This window comes from Sinohyriopsis cumingii, chromosome 9 (genome assembly GCF_028554795.1).
Source record: "Sinohyriopsis cumingii isolate HCF-2022 chromosome 9, ASM2855479v2, whole genome shotgun sequence".
NCBI classification, from domain to species: domain Eukaryota; kingdom Metazoa; phylum Mollusca; class Bivalvia; order Unionida; family Unionidae; genus Sinohyriopsis; species Sinohyriopsis cumingii.
This window is the reverse complement of record NC_142969.1, coordinates 48,802,501-48,820,806: the sequence shown is the minus strand read 5'-3', so window position 1 is coordinate 48,820,806 and position 18,306 is coordinate 48,802,501. Positions and strand designations below refer to the sequence as shown.

Below are 18,306 nucleotides of genomic sequence, written 5' to 3'. Positions count from 1 at the left end.
ATTGAGTTTGAATCCATTTATTTCGGTATTACAATTATATACTACTTAATACAGATTGCGCACTTATGATCAAGTACGAACCGTCTATACATACATTTTCCTTGTATCCTAGGGTCGGCGCACAAAAAACTACATGTAAATTACCGCACTGCGGAAATCTAAAAAAAAACATAAGCTATTACTAATCGCGCTGACTTTGTAGAATTGTCTGTCTAATGACGTACATAGATCTAGACGATAATCTGTAAGAGACTACGAAGCCTCACTTGAGATTCTGGCCTTCGCAAGGAGCTAGGAGCGCGCCATATTTGGCGTTGTCTTAAGAAACTGGTATAAAAGCCCCAGCCACGGGCCGACACCAGTTTTGCTGGCCAGAAGCTCAAACAGGCTTTGTCTTTGCAGGTAAGATAACCGTCTATGTACAATTTTTCATAGCATAAGACTTTTAGTGTTATAAGAATTTTTAGTGCTAAGATGTTAATCTGACATCAGTGTGTTTAAACATTAGATCATTTTAATATTTCTTTACTATTATTTAACCTAATGTATTAGAAAGTTTAACTGTGTGAAGAACTTATATTTACTTATAATTATATTATTGATTATAGTAAAAGCAACGTTCGCTACCAACTTCATACTCAGTAATAGTTAATTTAGAAATAAAATACTCTTTAAATAATAGAGTTTAATATGTTGACATTTTAGAATAAATTTAATAACATACATTTCAATTACGATATTAGTCTGAAATATTGAATTTTAGATTCTTTTACTATCGTGAATTTATTCGATATTTAATTATCTGTATTACATTCTAAACGGCAGTTATTATACAAGTATGATGTTGGTAAGTGAAAGAATATCGTAGTTTTATATGTATTTCTTATATCCGTAAATTGAGCTTGTTGTAGTTTGATATTGAAATGTAAGTTTATATGTTGAGTATTTCAATAAAGTTTTGCTGGCCAGAAGCTCAAACAGGCTTTGTCTTTGCAGTTCGATCCCGAGTACCTTCAATTCCCCAAGAATGTAGTCACGTCTTCATCATCGAGTGACACTTACATCAAATGACTTGAACTTCCTTTTTTTCTCTCTCTCTCCGCCTTCTCGTAAAAGTTGGCGGAATTTATTTTTCGTAAAAAATGAAACCTGCCCAAAGCGAACAGCCTAAACCTATATATACAGTGGAACTTAGCTGAAGATACCGTAGGGTTTAATGCAAGTCTTTCACATCTTGATTTGTACGCAAGACCCTAGCCCTTAGTGTTTAATGCAAGTCTTTCACATCTTGATTTGTACGTAAGGCCCAAGCACTTAGTGTTTAATGAAAGTCTTTCACATTTTGATCTGTACGTAAGGCCTTAGCCCTAAAGTCCACTTTTTACAAAATCTTCTAGGATACCCATATCTCTTACGCCTGAAATTTCCGATAATGGAAATGTATATATAGTATGCATCACCAAGACACTCCACAACACTATTCTTTACTACTTCTCAACCAAATTGTATATTTGTATATCCCAGTTAGATTCGGAAGTCTATAGTTAGTTCTCCTGGCGTCCTTTTGAGAATATGCATCGAAACAATTACAATAATAGTGGGTTTTCTTGGTAGATTGTAATACATTTAAAACGCCCTCCTATTGGCAAATCATGGATCTAAGAAAGCCAGGGTATCCTGTAAAATCGTGTGACGTCATGGACCAGAACGCTAACGATGAACTCAGCTACAGTCGAGTACTGTGCTGTTAAAGTAAGACCTGATGGTAATATGAATTTGCTTAGCTGGTGGGTTGGTGTGGTATGGCTAAATATCACGTATATAATGTATTAGGTGTAAGGATTGTTTATTAACTTAAAAGCTTTCATTTAAATACTTGTTCAAGTGCAATATGTTGTGCAGAAAATGTGTTTATTTGAGCTAAAATAGGTAATATGAAATATATTTTATACAAGAAAAGATCACGGCATTGAGATAGTATTGAGCTATTGCATTGTAATTATCTTGTTGTCATTGCATTGTAATTATCTTGTTGCTATTGCATTGTAATTATCTTGTTGGTATTGCATTGTAATTATCTTGTTGGTATTGCATTGTAATTGTCTTGTTGCTATTGCATTGTAATTATCTTGTTGCTATTGCATTGTAATTATCTTGTTGCTATTGCATTGTAATTATCTTGTTGCTGGTGCATTGTAATTATCTTGTTGGTATTGCATTGTAATTATCTTGTTGTGTGATGACTAATCAAGATGCAACGAGCATTATATTTTTCATATGCATTGGACCGGCCTCATGTACAATACACCTGGCAAGCATCATGATTCCAAACACGGCGGCTACCATATTGGTCTTCCCTTTACTGACAATCCTATTACACGCATACCCGTAGCATGATGGCTATCAAAAACGTTCTATATTGAAAGTACAGTTATGGTCTGCACTGATAATAGCAAAGAGAATTGCAAAACATTCTTGAAATACATACTATGAAATGACTGATTTGCTTCATTACATTTTATATCTGTTCATCACAACTTTTACGGCATGTACTTCTGTAAGTATTAATCCGCCAAAGCTTTAAACGTCGGGTATCATCAGTCTTTCGTTAATAATACCCTTATTGTGATACAAAAAAATACTTGAATTAACTTTAATTTTAAATAAACCATTTTAGTATGCATAAATGGGATGTATAATGAATTTGTTTGCAAATACAAAATCTTCTAGTTATGGTATGCATTTCTTCTAGTACGTGAGAAGGCACTTCCCGCATGACAAAGCTACAAACTGATCAGGTAAGATAATATCAGCAGTTGCATACTGTACAAGATGGTACTGCGTTCAATTCTGGTGGCCATCACAATTATCACTAATCGTTACGGTCAAACGAAGTATAGCGCAACATATGGCATGTATTCATATATATATACGTGCTTTTTAACATTGGATTGTATGGTGTGTCGAATGGGCCACGTATAGGAAAATATTTTATACTTATTGTTATGTATTTATGCCCTTACAAAACGTGACAGGGAAAAGTGAAGACAACAAACCTTGTAAACTTAAATAATTTATTTCTTTAAATTAAAACAAGGTAAACATGAGAAAAAGAACTTACAATTTACGAATCAAATCCACAATTAATCCAAGAATTTTAAAAAAAAAGTTATATTATTAAAACGTCCTAAATGAAACTGAGTTCGAATCCCTGTAAAATCCAAACTGGAAGACGATGACGTATGTTGTAACCTGTGAAGTTCTGCAGTGGCAACAGTCTCTTGTTAATCACATAATATATTATTCCAGTTTTTGAATTCTGTATAAATTTCGACAAATGTCCTTGTCCAATAATTATTTTAGAGCACTAGTATTTCCAGAAGAAAAAAAAACAATTGCTTGAAATCCAGATAAATTGAAGAAGATGAAATAGGCCTAATTAGCCCACAATATAAAGCATCTTTAAGGTACGATTGACAATTCCTTCTCAAAACATTAGTAATGTCTAACTACAACGCAAAACAAATTCCCGGTTGGAAGTCAAGAGTTAATCCTTCAGGGAAAACCAAACGTTTGTAACAATAAACACATGTTATTTGTAACGTACTCCAAGTAAAGCCTCGATTCAACTTTACGAATCTTACTCTGACAAAGAATAATTTTTTTAAAGTTGTTTACTACAACTGTCACTGATTTCTGAATCAAGGTTAGGAACTAGGTCAGCCGTAGATACAATGTCTCTATAAAGTTGTTAACGTCAAAACATTTTAACAAATCAGTCAGAACTGACCTCGTTTCTGGACAATATCAATTTCAGTAAATAAAGTTGCATTACAATAGCATGTAATAGAATTTAAAAAATTAAAACTAACAAACAGTTAAATTAAATCAAATATAAATTAAATAAAAAATACATAACAATATATTACAATTATGTATGTACATATTAGTGAAGATTTAGTAACATTTTTATGTATTTGTGTTAACCATTTATTGGCGGGATGTGTGTATGCCATTTCAACAATCGACTGGATAAATTATTTTTCTCAACGTTGTACAAGTGTAGTCATTGGCAGAGAGCAGGGTGCTTTAGAAACCAGAACATAATGAGGCAGTTTAATGTGACTGAAGGTCTACATGAAGAGAAAATATTATATCAAAATCTTGGATTTCGTACATTTTGCCAGGAACAGATTATATGGATACCAAGCAAGTGGTTAGAGATTCAAAGTCAAAATTCATTCATTAATTAAATTTAGAAAACTTATATTCCAATTGTGGTACAATAGATAGTTCAACATATACAGAAAGGCATGAGTCAAGAATTTGAATATTCTAGACCTATGATTGTGGGGAACACAATAAGGTTTTGGATTAAAATTTTATTTTTATTATTATTATTATTATTATTATTATCAAAACGCTTGGAAAATTGTGTTATTTTCTTCATGATAAAATTCAAAGCATTATCACCGCTAAGTAAGCCCATCTGCTAAGTGGTGCTTCACTATAAAATTGTGTGTGTGTGGTGAAACTCTTACAAAACAGTTCCTTGCTCTTAAGTCGTTATTATATCTCTTGGCTAAACCATTCTATCATATGTCTTGATTGATATTTGAATTCTTTGTTTAAAGAAAAAAGTCTTAACATGTATTTTCTAAAACGTATAATTTCCCTTGCTCATTGGAGCACAACCGTCATCAAATCTTACGTTTCGGAAGTAAAATTGAAGTGATCACACGGAATAAACAAATTGAAGTGACTACATGTAATGTATGAAGTTTGCAATTATCTTAACAGATTATTGATACTATAAATTAGTAAATTTCAACAAATAATTTATTTCCCTAGAGGACAAAGGGAACATATCAAAGAAAGTTACAGTACTGGAAATTAATTGCCAAATGAACATAAAAGTCCAAAAATAGTGTTCCGACTAAATTACTATGGTCTTTCGAACGAATTCCTATCTTGAATGTGCTGATGTACTCACAGTCTTGAATTTGCCGGTGTACCCATAGTCTTGAATGTGCTGATGTACCCATATTTTTTTTTTTGCCGATGTACCCATAGTCCTGAATGTGCTGATGTACCCTGGTCTTGAATTTGCCGATGTGCCAATAGCTGTGACGTATTTCAGTGATATAGTCCATAACGTCTTGAATGAGTTTTAAAGCAGTATTTTAGCCCAAGAGTTAATGAGTACCTTTTAATTCCAACAACTAATTTAGATATTAAGTTAATGCACAATAAGATGACCAGGATGTCGGTTATAAGTTTGCTTCCAGAACTTTCTATGTTCTAAGGCTATGTCAACATGTTTATAACTATTATCTTAAAGTATATCCTCCAGCCGTGGGCAAAAAAGTTAGCAATCTAAACATTTGTTTGAAAATGACCATTTGCTCAATCTGCAACCGACACCATAGAGAACTATAACAATGTATATACAATGGAAATGTTGCCTGCAAAGCTTTTAAAGAATTCAAATTTCACTCTTTTTCACCCTTATGGTTCACATTCATTTCTTTTTTTACTAAATTGCTATTTGCTCGTGTTAAATTGATATAATACATGTAATATCGATCTTTTCTAATTAATTTTCCCAGGAAAGGGTATACCATTTTCATGTCTTTAGCAAGATGGATGTCTTGTTATGATTCTTCATTACTTATTCTGTCGGAATCCAGTGTTGTCGCTCAGATATTTTAAAAACACATCTGTCTTGCTGTAGTTCATCGGTTTGATCGTCGTCGTCTGTGAAAATAACAATCATCCTCTGCTTTTTCCATCCCACATCTCGTCCGGTGTTTGTGAGCGTCGTGAATTTCTCTTGCAGGATACAAACATATCTCACTTTCGCTGGACTCTGTTTTGACCTAGAGCGGCTTGCTTTGCCAATAGTGCGTATTCATGACGACGATAGAGATCGGAAGTATTGTTATCTTATAAGGGATTCAGGGAAGGGGCAAAGGTCGAGTTGTAGTTAGTACTTTTAACCTTGTTTGCTGTACTTGACATCAAGCAGTTACTAGGCAACGTTTTGATTTCCGATTCTATATCCTGCTGTACAATATTGTCTGGTGAAAGCAGTCCTAGATCTTGTCTCCTCCTGTACGAGGGAAACAAAAAGAGAAATTAATATTATGTTCGAACAGAATGCACTTTTAAAAAGATCTTAAAAGCAACTCATTGCTTTAGCTTCCATACATCGTGTAATTATATCAATGTACAAATCTATCGGGAATAGTGAGATGTCAAAAAAAGAATTTGAAATTTTGTACGCACGAACGGATTATAAGATTGGTATCGAAGACCAAATATCACTATATTGCATGGTTTTCCCTGAAGGATTAATTCTTGACTTAGCCATTAATCCACAGCTCAGGCACAACATGGTGTGAAATGCCAGTCTGGTAGTTTAGCACGTGATCATTTAGTAGCTTAAACTGAAGTGAAGCAAAGAAATGCTACCCTAAGGCGACAACGATAAACGCGGTGGGCTGAGTGGCGGCAAATGTATTGTCAGCGCGAACTTTCGAGTTCTAGGTGCACTGGTAGACCGCGTGAGTCCTCTCTTTTTCTGTCAGTTACAGATCTAGCTTGACGTCCCAATGATTGGCAAAACCGATGCTGGAGTTTAGATGCATAGTTATCATCTTGATGATGGATTGAAGCAGGCTTTTCATGATTGTACGGTTTGCGTCAACTCATCTCGCTCAGTTTTGCCACAAGGATCAAACCACCTTCACCACTGAAAGAAATTAGAAAGAAAAACTGCCGACGGAAACTCATCCGCAGGTTGTCAGCAGCGATGTGCCAGCAGTGTGGCAGCAAGCAGATGTTGTATCAACGGCAAGACAAGAACGAAGTTTAACCAAGGTCGATGCGTATGTAGTGTGCGGTCAGAACTGATTTAGGTTAACTTGGACAAATGTCACATGTTGGTTCATGTTCCCCACCACACTACAACAGCTCAAGGTGGTTACATTCGTCCGAGTTTACGTCTCAAAGATAAGCAACTGACAGCTTAAACACAAGAAAAGCTTGTCGCGAATCAAAACGAAATCCGACTCACGTATGCACAATGACAGTCACCGAGCTCAGAGAAGTGTCTCCAGCGCAAGAACATGCCGAGTTTAGTACCATAAAAGGCGATAATCTCTTGGCCTGGACAAGGCAGCTTAAATGTACAAAGGTGTACTTTCATATACTACCGCCAAAATCGTAGAAAACGAAAACCATATAAACGCGTTAAACAAAGCGATACAACGAGCTCATGATAAAACAGCGCGATCAGCCACAAACACAACTTTGAGCTGAGGATGGGAAATTGATGGACCAGTGAAGATATCCAACGATTTACGAGGGAAATCTTTCAACCAATTAACCGCTATAAGGCAACTTATCGCTCAAATTATCTGCGAGGACACAACCACAACCCTCGCTGAAAATTTCCGAATCCTTTTCAAGGAGCAGTGCATCACAATCACTCGATTCTCTTAGCGCCCGGTTTTATCGCAATCACAATTATGCTCATTTTCAGAGAAGGCATAATGATATCTCCATCCGCGGCACCTAAACCATGCTTTATCAGTGTGAATGAATGGGGGAAAATGTTGAAAATGCTGGCAGACAATGTGGTGGCGCCTCTGCGCTGAATTTGTGTTCTTCATGAGACGTCTTTCAGTGCTGTCGGCTGGCTAATCAGAAATTCAGTAATGTTTGACATCACGATAGGCATGGCAATCTTTAGCTTTTTCCGCTCTCACTATAGCAACAAGATGACTAAAACCATGCCACGGAATGAATATTATTTCCTGTCTGCATCCTTAGATAAGCCGTTACGTTGTACAAAGTAACTAAATAAATGGATACCTCCATACGATGAACAACAGTCGTTACGTTGTACAAAGTAATTAAATAAATGGATATCTCCATACCATGAACACCAGCCGTTACGTTGTACAAAGTAACTAAATAAATGGATATCTCCATACCATGAACACCAGCCGTTACCTTGTACAAAGTAACTAAATAAATGGATACCTCCATACCATGAACACCAGCCTTTACGTTGTACAAAGTAATTAAATAAATGGATATCTTGTACATACGATGAACACCAACCGTTACGTTGTACAAAGTAACTAAATAAATGGATACCTCCATACGATGAACACCAGCCGTTACGTTGTACAAACAAAATAAATGGATACCTCCATACGATGAACACCAGCCGTTACGTTGTACAAACAAAATAAATGGATACCTCCGTACGATGAACACCAGCCGTTACGTTGTACAAACAAAATAAATGGATACCTCCGTACGATGAACACCAGCCGTTACGTTGTACAAACAAAATAAATGGATACCTCCGTACGATGAACACCAGCCGTTACGTTGTACAAACAAAATAAATGGATACCTCCGTACGATGAACACCAGCCGTTACGTTGTACAAACTAAATAAATGGATACCTCCGTACGATGAACACCAGCCGTTACGTTGTACAAAGTAACTAAATAAATGGATACCTCCATACGATGGACACCAGCCGTTACGTTGTACAAACTAAATAAATGGATACCTCCGTACGATGAACATCAGGGCAGATATTTACAACATTGTTTACTACATACTATTGCACAAACACAGCCAATAAAAGTTCCTGAGGAAATGCATACACGAGCAATTCATTCAAATCAGTCATGTGACGAGCAAATAACAGCATCAGAAACATTTGTAGCTGATTACCGCGAAATAATTCAAGGTGAAACAATTCCCCTGCATAGAGAAGATTATCGAACCGTTCAAGAAGAATCAGACTTAAAAAAGGTTATGTAAATACTGTAAGAGATGCTTAAACATGCACATAAAACTAGACGTTGAAAAGTATGACAGACAGGTGCAAAGAGTAAAATGAAATGATACAAATAAATTTCAAAAACTGTTAGCCAGTTTTAAAATGTGAAACAGTAACAAATAGCTGAACATTTAACAGTTCTGTAGCATAACATTAGGAACAATAATGAAGTAAAATTAAATCAAAAGTGAGAAAAAAAATTATCTGTTAAAATGATCGTCAAATTTAAACTGTAGTTTTAGAAAAGGGATTGGTATGTGAAATATTATTTTTCACTGTGATAAATTTTTATTTCTTTAAATACTTGTGGAACGTTTTGGGTAACAGTTGTTGAACTAGATTACTGAACAAACATAAGGAGCATTGCTGGTTAATTACAAGGAGCACTGCTGGGTAATTACTTAGATATGAATCCCGTTATTTAGTTGTAACAAATGCTTAAACATCAATTAAATCAGAATGCTTTACATTTCAACTATTTGTATCAAAATGTTTTGATCTAGTTACGAAGCTTACCTACTTGGGGTGTATTATATATTCATCATTCGTCGTTAACGAGCAAGTGTATATACTGAAATTACAATCACTGAGGCCTAGAAAAAAGAAATGATCATGTTGTGGTTTTATTCATACTGGCCTAGAATATATGCTTCTATATATATTTTTAAATACTCCAAATACATCATAGATTTATTTATCTTTAAAACTTACCATATTCGAGCGGTTGTAATAATTACAAGCATACTACATTCATTATACAGTATACATACACTGCTGTCGGGCATTTCTGCGCACCTAAGGTTTTCGTTTCCAATATTGAAGCAAAACGCATACCGAATTAGAGCGATTGAAAAAAATAAAATACAGCAATGCTTACCATTTGAAAAGATGCAATTGTCACCAGAATATTCTGTTCAAAATAATATTAATTTGGGACACAGGGGATTCCAACCCCCTGTTTGTTTGACTCGCGATATGTCGGCCTATTCTGCGCATAGCTTTAATATTTATCCATCTTGCTATAGAAATGAAATATAATACTTTGGACTGTGTCTGTCAGCAGTTCATTCGAGTAATTAGGTCACGTTAATAGCTAGTTTTACAAAATTCAACGTAAAAATGACAATAAATGGCAAGAGATATTAAGCAAACTAAACCGATCTTGTAAAAAAGTTAGTAAAGTTCGACATTTTCTGAAAAATAAGCTGTTACATGGAAGAGAAACAAGAACGAATAGGATGGAATGTGTTTACAACGTCTTGTTGATGGGTAAAAATTACTACAGAATTTTGAAACAGACTATACTCTGGTGAATTTCTTGAGAATTTAGATTATAGCGACATGCTGACACGTTGGGTAGCAGACGATTTTGTACGTGTGGGACAAATTCTTGCAAAACTGGAAACTTGGATTAAAATGCAGTTTTGTTTTAAGGTACACATTTCCATCTTTTATATAATGTATTTATTTGTATGATTCTAAAAGATGCATAGTAAATCGAATTGTCTGGGTTACAAGTTCAAGAAGGTCATCGAGTGGGTCTCCATGTTGACATTTAGAAATTACGTGCATTTCGAGTCTAAATGTGGAATATTTTTATACACTTTATGAATATCACTTTTCTTAATTAATTTACGATTCTTCTTTCTGGATACATAATGGATTTTTAACCCAAAATAACACGTGATCAAATGTTTACATAAATGACGTATCGTTGCGCAGAATTACCCGACGCGCAGAATAGGCCGACATGGCGGTATACATTTGTTTCTTTAATTGTGGCCGTAACAGGAGAGCGCACACACCACTGGAATCTATGCGCATATTTACCATTCGTACCGACCATGACTTTAATAAGATACAAAACATGAACAAGATGGGGGTTTAGTTTGGTATTTGAAGGTTAAACTGTGTTGTGGCATGTATAGTTAGTATCGTTGTCCAAGGACATATCATAATAACATATCTGGATTCATGCGATGGAAGTAACCAAACCTGCACAGACAGACAGAGAGAGAGAGAGAGAGAGAGAGAGAGAGACTTACTTTACATCAGAAGGACGTTTTGGATATTTGCTCTGATATGCAAGCTCTTCATTGAACTTTCTCTTCTTGTAACGCACGATGGCGATGATCGCTATGACAACAATAAGTAAAACCCCTAAGGTCGGCCCCAGTGCGATGAAAATCAAGCCTGAAATACAAAGATAGAAAGTTGCAGACATTTTATGCATGCAATTGTAATAAATAATCAGATCTGCCAGACCTTTATTTTACGTGCAGACATCGTATGCTCCAATCAGGAGATAAAATTAGAACGGACTAGTCCACTGTAATTTAGTACAACTTTATTTTACGAACTATATACATTTGCAAACATATTTCGCTTACGTTCTTTAGTATACATTCACATTTACCTGTATTGGCAAGGTATCTGAAATGCCTCAATTCAGAATTCAAAAGGATGCCAAATCTTAGCATATGTGGTCTGTCGACCAATGGAAAACCGCCTCAATTAAAACTAATAATATAGATTAATATGGTACAAGTCTGTACATTTGCCTTAAATACGTCATTTACTGCGTTAACAATAATCGTACGATCTCGGACATTTCTTGCTAACAATGGGAATATCACCAATTGTTCATTAGGTGCGGACTCATGATACGATTCAAGTAGCTCCATTAAGGTGATTACAGAAGCAACTTGTCTGGCCAACATTAACTTCACAAGAGCATGGCCCCTGATGAGAGCATGCTAAATCTCCACGTGACATAGAGGTATAACTCCAATCAGGTTAATTCGATATATGTAAATTATATTGTGTGTTTAATATACATAGTACTGTCACCTTTTTGTTTTCATCTCGCATTGAATTTGACGATTGACACTATTTTACAAATCTTTTCACAAGTGACGTCGCAATAAACAGATACTGAATGGATATTTTTATGGTAAACGTTTTCAAGAAGTCTCCTTTATATTTCTCTAAGAGGAGGATCTACATATATGAAATTATACGATAAAGCCGTGCTATATCTGACGCAAATCATTATATTAGGAATAATACAAGTCCGTGAAGTGAATCAAGAAGCATTTTATGTTTCCATTAATAGAAACAAGTAAATGCCTAGGTGAACCAAATTTATGGATCTGATGTAAACGGAGAATACAATCTCAGACCAACTGAAACTGCCTATTGAAGCGTCATTATTCTTACTACGTGGTTGCCGCTGGTTCGACGCTATTCTAGCCTTTACGTCACCAAGCGTAGCTATCGTCTCCTCTCTAGTTGTTAATGTTAATGCAGTCTCGACTCCAGCTGCAAAGGAGGAAAATATAAAACGTATTTGGCAACGATAATTTAATTTACCAATTGTTTTTTCGTTGTAACATCTCCTGCAAGTATCAAGAACATTAACTCATTTCTGACGAGATCATTGAACAAAACCCAAATGATGGTATTAGCTGCGACTGATTGCGTATCTATGTCGGTACATGTTGCCATTTTCTTCACATGCTGACGAGAAGTTAATGGCTATAAATCAAATCACACGCGAAAAAGAATTTCAGTACTACTTTCTTTTTACTCAGCAAAAAATATGAGGTAGCAATGTAAGAGAATATATCGTATCAGGTGTTAAATGTGCCCACATTTGATTCATGCATATTTTTATTTATTTTGATTGTCCGGTAAGCATCGGAAATTTTTTTCTCCACGCTGGTTTTATCTATTTGTGACCGTTATTCAGACGAGGCTTTTACACGGTGTTTCATGCAAATTTATAATTACTTATGCTTGCATTAGATGATATAATACAGATGATGAAACTTAACTTAAAGACAAACTTACATGCCCCACATATAACGGTATGAATCTCATCACATGACGTGGTGCCGAACTCAAATTTGTCATGGTCTAGCTTCACTACACCGATACATATCTCTGTCACCTTTTCGACAGGCTCTGTAAATGATACGGAAAGAAAATGTTTATAGAGGACTTGAGATTTCTCAGGCGTTAATTCAAATAATCTTCTACACAGAAAAGTGAAATATTATTTTGTGTTGTTGGCCTCTTTGTTTTTAGCTGCGTGTTGGATGAGACTGCTCCTAATATATCAGAAAATTAAACACTGTACTTTGTACACCAAACAAAATTCTGGATCGATAAAATTTGAAATGTTTCATTCATTCATATGTACATACTTCATACTTTATTCATATATATATATATATGTATATATATATATATATATATATATATATATATATATATATATATATATATATATATATATATATATATATATATATATATATATATATATATATATATAAGAATACATTGAAAATTAGTTTCTCACTAGCCTGAGCGCTTTTGACCCTGAGTCTTTTTGAACGGCAAAAACAAAACAGAGACAAAATAAAACAACAATAAACCACAAAAAGGGTTGTGTTTAAAAAAAATTACATGACTGTTTCCACAGGAATAAAAGCTTTTCATGTAAAAGTTTTCTTACCTTGTATATATTATATCAAATGATAGAGTAGAAATTCAGCAAATATTCTAGCGATTCCAATTTGATATTAGTGACCCTATGAAAAACATACTCAAACTGTTCTTGATACGGCTATAATTGTATTCCCCAATCCAATATGTCCTGTTCACTGGAACAACCATTGGAAGGACAAAGTTTTCCACCACCTGCAGGGACGTCTTGGAACTACGACATTTTTGGACGGCAGCAGCGTACGGTATGATTTCCCCACTCACCTCGTATTCGTCGCCTGTATGAAATTAGTTGAATTTTGATACTTATCCTACCATCAAAGCAGAAGGCAGCACATTTTATCATATATGTCATACTGAGTACAAACCAATCACGAATTGCTATTCGTTCGTTCTAATAGGTGATTGGCTAGGTATTTTATGTTATACATCCAATAATTTTGACATTATATTCAATCATTTAACAACGCTGATATTGTTTTCGATGTATATTAATCACTTCATATTACAACAGAATCCATTACTCGAAATTTCCAATATTTGTTTCAAACAAAATGTTCCATGATTAAGAGTTCCTGCATTGAACCTGGATAAAACAAAGCAAATGTTCTAGCCTACAGTAAATAGATGACTGTTCGCATAAAGCTCGTAATCAAGTGGATCCCCACTCTACTTTACAGCTTGCACAAGTCATATCGTTCTGTCCTCACTTGAAATTAATATTGTGACATACAAGATTACTAACTGACAGACCTTGAAAACTTAAAATATTGGACATCTTCCTTCATTAAAGAGAACAATTTAAACATTATAGTGACGGTAGGTAACAAGGCTAGTACTTTCCTCAAATGAAATGGCATTGGGTCTTGTTACAAAACCAGAACATATAGCCGCAATTTGTATACTTATATGACGGAACAGTTCCTCCTGATTCACGAAAGATCCAATAATGGCGAGGTATGTCCAGCCTACTTTTACTTTAGGCTTAAATCGATGGTAAAATATTTAAACAAATTAAAAACAAGGTTTCATGTATTATTTATTGCTGTATGCTTGGTTCTTACTTTTCTTGCAAAGGCACGTAAAATTTTCTCTAGTGTCCTCTTTCCTAACCGTGACATATCTGCATTTTTCTTTTGTCTCAGTGGCGTCTGTTTTGTATTAAAAAGAATAACGAATTTTCAGTACATTTTTAGTACAGACATGATAAAGCATAGAATAATTTCATCTACGAATTACATCTCAAATCTACCGTAAACAACAAAGTATTAAGAAAAGTCTCATTTTAAGCGAATTTCTGACGGAAAGTTGTTTTACAAGTATTACTGACATTAAAAAATATAATGAGTCATAGAATCAAGGAAGTATATCTGGTAAATATCATGTGACCAATATGGTGGATATTATTCAATTGAAAGAGATAGTAAAGTATGACAGATTTAAGTATCTTAACGTTTCATGAACAACTTCGTCGCAGTAGCAGGAAAAACAAAAACTTCCTGCAACCTGGTACGATAATCGAACTGTTCAAGCATGTTTCACAGTGACTCAATTTTTTTAATTTGGGAATATTTTTCTTTTAATTGATGTACGTTACCGGTATTCTAAAGTATTGTTTTCATATGATCATCATAACAGAATCAATCGATATTAGCGTGACCGATGGACGAGCGAGAATGAACGGAACCCATTTATTTATACCCAGCAATTTTTGCTGAACATGGGATGACAAAAACAAAGAAACACTCGTTTGCTTACTGATTCTATAGCAGTACGTGTATTCCTTTCCATCGATCCAAGCGAATTCTCCAACACGCAGCAATCCAAGAACACGTGCATCTCGTATACTTGGAAGGATGGCTGATGATGTGCTGTCACAAGCTTCTCGTGCCGCTGTCCATGACAATTGGTAAGGTCCTCGGGAGAACAGTGAGTCGTTTCCTTCGTAAAAGATGTACCATGTGATCAAAATTCGTGAGTACAAAGCATATGTTATAATGCACAATACAATCCTTTGAATTTGATTGCACCGACACAACCTCATATGACGTCAGACATATATATATTCAGACTAGAATATACTGTCTGATGCACGTGACTTGACCACAAAGAAAGATAGTTCGTATTCCTGTTTAAATCATGACTGCTAAACATCGTTTGTAACTTTATGACCTTGTATACAAGGTATAGATTCTTGCCCTTTTTTAAAATTATTTTATAACTTTTAGATCATATGGATATTCCTTATATACGAATAAAATGTTCCCTTCAGCGGTGGTTTAAGGGTGCATTTAAAATGAAATGATACGTTACTGTGGGTTTTTCTCAGTTGGAATAATAAACAGATTTAAAACGTGATCCTCACGTTGTCCCATATTTGATAAAGAAGAAGGTTCTGCAGCATGACAAATGCATATCATAAATTCAGAGGTGGATGATATGCGTCCATAGCAATGACCTTTGAACTGGTCATACCAATAGTATGCTAATATATGCAAAGAGTGGAGGTTATTTAATATTGCACGTCTTCCATTTGATTTGAACATTTAAAATAGTTTGCAACACTGCTATTTGTAGACACTACACTGCAAGTATTACTAGCATTCCATTCCGAAAGCAAAAGTTTAAAATAAAGCAACCCACCCACCCCACCCCAAAACCATGCTGGTATTATGTGACCGTATGTTTAGCTAACACAATGGAACGTATGTGTGTCTGTGTGTGTGATTTGGACTTTTCATGTAGCTTTAACAATTTTGTCAGTCATATCGCTCTGAAATATGCAGTGTGGCAGTTTATAGTGATGTCTAGCACTGGTGCATTATGCCACAGACATACAGCATCGTGTCTGGTCCAGTCACATTATCCTGATACCAGGCCAAACATTCTTAACACTAACTTCTTAATGCTGAGCGCCACGCGAGGCAGTTGCTGATACCATTTGTATAAGTATTTGGTATGACTCGACCTTGGGTTTGAACCCGCAACCTCCTGCATCATAAGCGGACACTCGATCCACTTAGGTCACCGAGCGGTCAGCAAATGGAACGTGTAAGACGTAGCACCGACACACACGGTCTTTTCCAAGGTGATATATTTTATAAATAATCCTATGTTTATACTTTCATCACATAAATACTTACCTACGTGTCCATTTATATATACATACGTACATCAATGAATATAAGAAAATGTACACTTAGACATACAGTAATATAAACAATATACATATAAAAATAGATACATGCAAACAAATATGTGGTCATACATAATGCAAAGTTACATAAATGTATACATACAGATAAAATCACGGAGAAACATAAAATATAAACAAAACCTATCTTACCGCTTGTTATTTCGGAATGCTTGCCAGCCCGTGGAAATTGGAAGAAAATTGTCAACATTACGAGCAACATTTTAACATCAATACGTCCCAAATGTACTTGCAGACAGATGTAATTGATGTATTATTATATCTGTAAAAATCTGAGAGTTTATTCAAGCCTCTGCTTTAAGTAACAATAACGATAACACGGAAATAATAATACAGAAGCTGAAAGTAAGGGCATACTGTTATCCTGAAACCCTGCAACATTTCCCGGTAATACCATCATGGAATACTTAATGACGTTGACTGTACAAGTATAATCTAAACGTAAGATGAAATTCTGACGGATATCCGGTATAATGCGTGGTCACTCAGCCAGGAAGAACAATAGTGTGATAGTAAATTACACTATGACTGAAGTGGTCTTGAAAATACGGATTTGTAAATATGGAAATTAATATTAAAGTTGCTTAGTTTCCCTTCCGATGATTTCATTATTTAACTTGATTACTCTGAAATCCAATATGAAAAAGGAGTGGTCTTGACGGATATCAGTGAGAAAAAAAGAATTGAAAGTAAATGAGTTTATAAACCAAATACCACTTTGAGAACGTTTTCGTTTGAAACTCCTAGTGCTATGAGTAACAATAACAATTTACTATTTCTGATTGGAATTTCCTCACACAGTATTTCTGTTTCAGTTTTCGAAACGGCTCTTAGGAATAAAATGTTGCAATAAACCCAAACAGATACGGCTTGCTCTGATTATATGACCAATTATACATTAGGTATGAAAATTACAACTGTCCTGTTGGCTGTAATTTATAAAAAATTGCCATATAGCGCACGCACGCACACACAGACACAGACACAGACACACACACACACACACACACACACACATATATATATATATATATATATATATATATATATATATATATATATATATATATATATATATATATATATATATATATATATATATATATATATATATATATATATAATTTATCGATGTGTAAATTTTATCTAATCACTCACAAAGTTAACATAAAGTCCGAAGTGATTAGGTAAAATTTACACATTGATAAATACCCAACCATGATCATTTAATCCTTATAATTCCAATTTCGTTCTTTCTTTCGTCAAATCCATTTATTTCATCAACAATGCATTCCAATTTAAGTAGCGCGTACTTTCCATTCATTCGCCGCATTACGTCGCCCCATAATACATGTCCTGTACATAATAACACATTCAGTCACATGTACCTTTATTCAGAAACTTCATACTTTACATATTAGGCAATGTCTACCGGTGATTTCAACACGTTTAATTTTTTTACAACATTCTTGTTCAATTTTAGTCAACCCCATATGCTACGTCAGATGACCATGACCTTACATAATAACAGCTGATACGGAAAGAACAAGTGTGCTAGATTAAATTTCCAATCAAACCTAAAGTCATTATGGATTTTATCAATGAACAACATGGAAATTTGAGCAAGATGATGCTATCCCTTGCTAACATAAAGGTTGCAATTAAATAAATTGTATACACGAATAACATTTTATATCATTCTCATCAGCG

General features: G+C 34.7%; 1 protein-coding gene across 1 annotated transcript; it reads right to left on the bottom strand.

Moving 5' to 3' along the window:
* Positions 1 to 3,057: 3,057 nt before the first annotated feature.
* LOC149791772 (uncharacterized) lies at positions 3,058 to 17,020 on the bottom strand. Its single transcript, XM_089970276.1, has 8 exons — positions 16,729 to 17,020; positions 15,141 to 15,323; positions 14,447 to 14,533; positions 13,484 to 13,660; positions 12,723 to 12,836; positions 12,090 to 12,191; positions 10,916 to 11,063; positions 3,058 to 6,112 (listed from the first exon to the last, which is right to left on the bottom strand). Exons 1-8 carry the CDS (start codon positions 16,796 to 16,798, stop codon positions 5,947 to 5,949), a joined length of 1,047 nt encoding a protein of 348 aa, XP_089826402.1. The 5' UTR covers positions 16,799 to 17,020; the 3' UTR covers positions 3,058 to 5,946.
* Between the last annotated feature and the right edge of the window lie 1,286 nt (positions 17,021 to 18,306).

Coding starts and splice junctions, on each gene's coding strand:
- LOC149791772 (XM_089970276.1), bottom strand. CDS start 16,798: ATGTTGCTCGTAATGTTGACAATTTTCTTCCAATTTCCACGGGCTGGC. Junction 15,324..16,728: donor GCATTCCGAAATAACAAGCG/GTAAGATAGGTT, acceptor TCTTTTACGAAG/GAAACGACTCACTGTTCTCC. Junction 6,113..10,915: donor AAACGTCCTTCTGATGTAAA/GTAAGTCTCTCT, acceptor TCCCTCGTACAG/GAGGAGACAAGATCTAGGAC.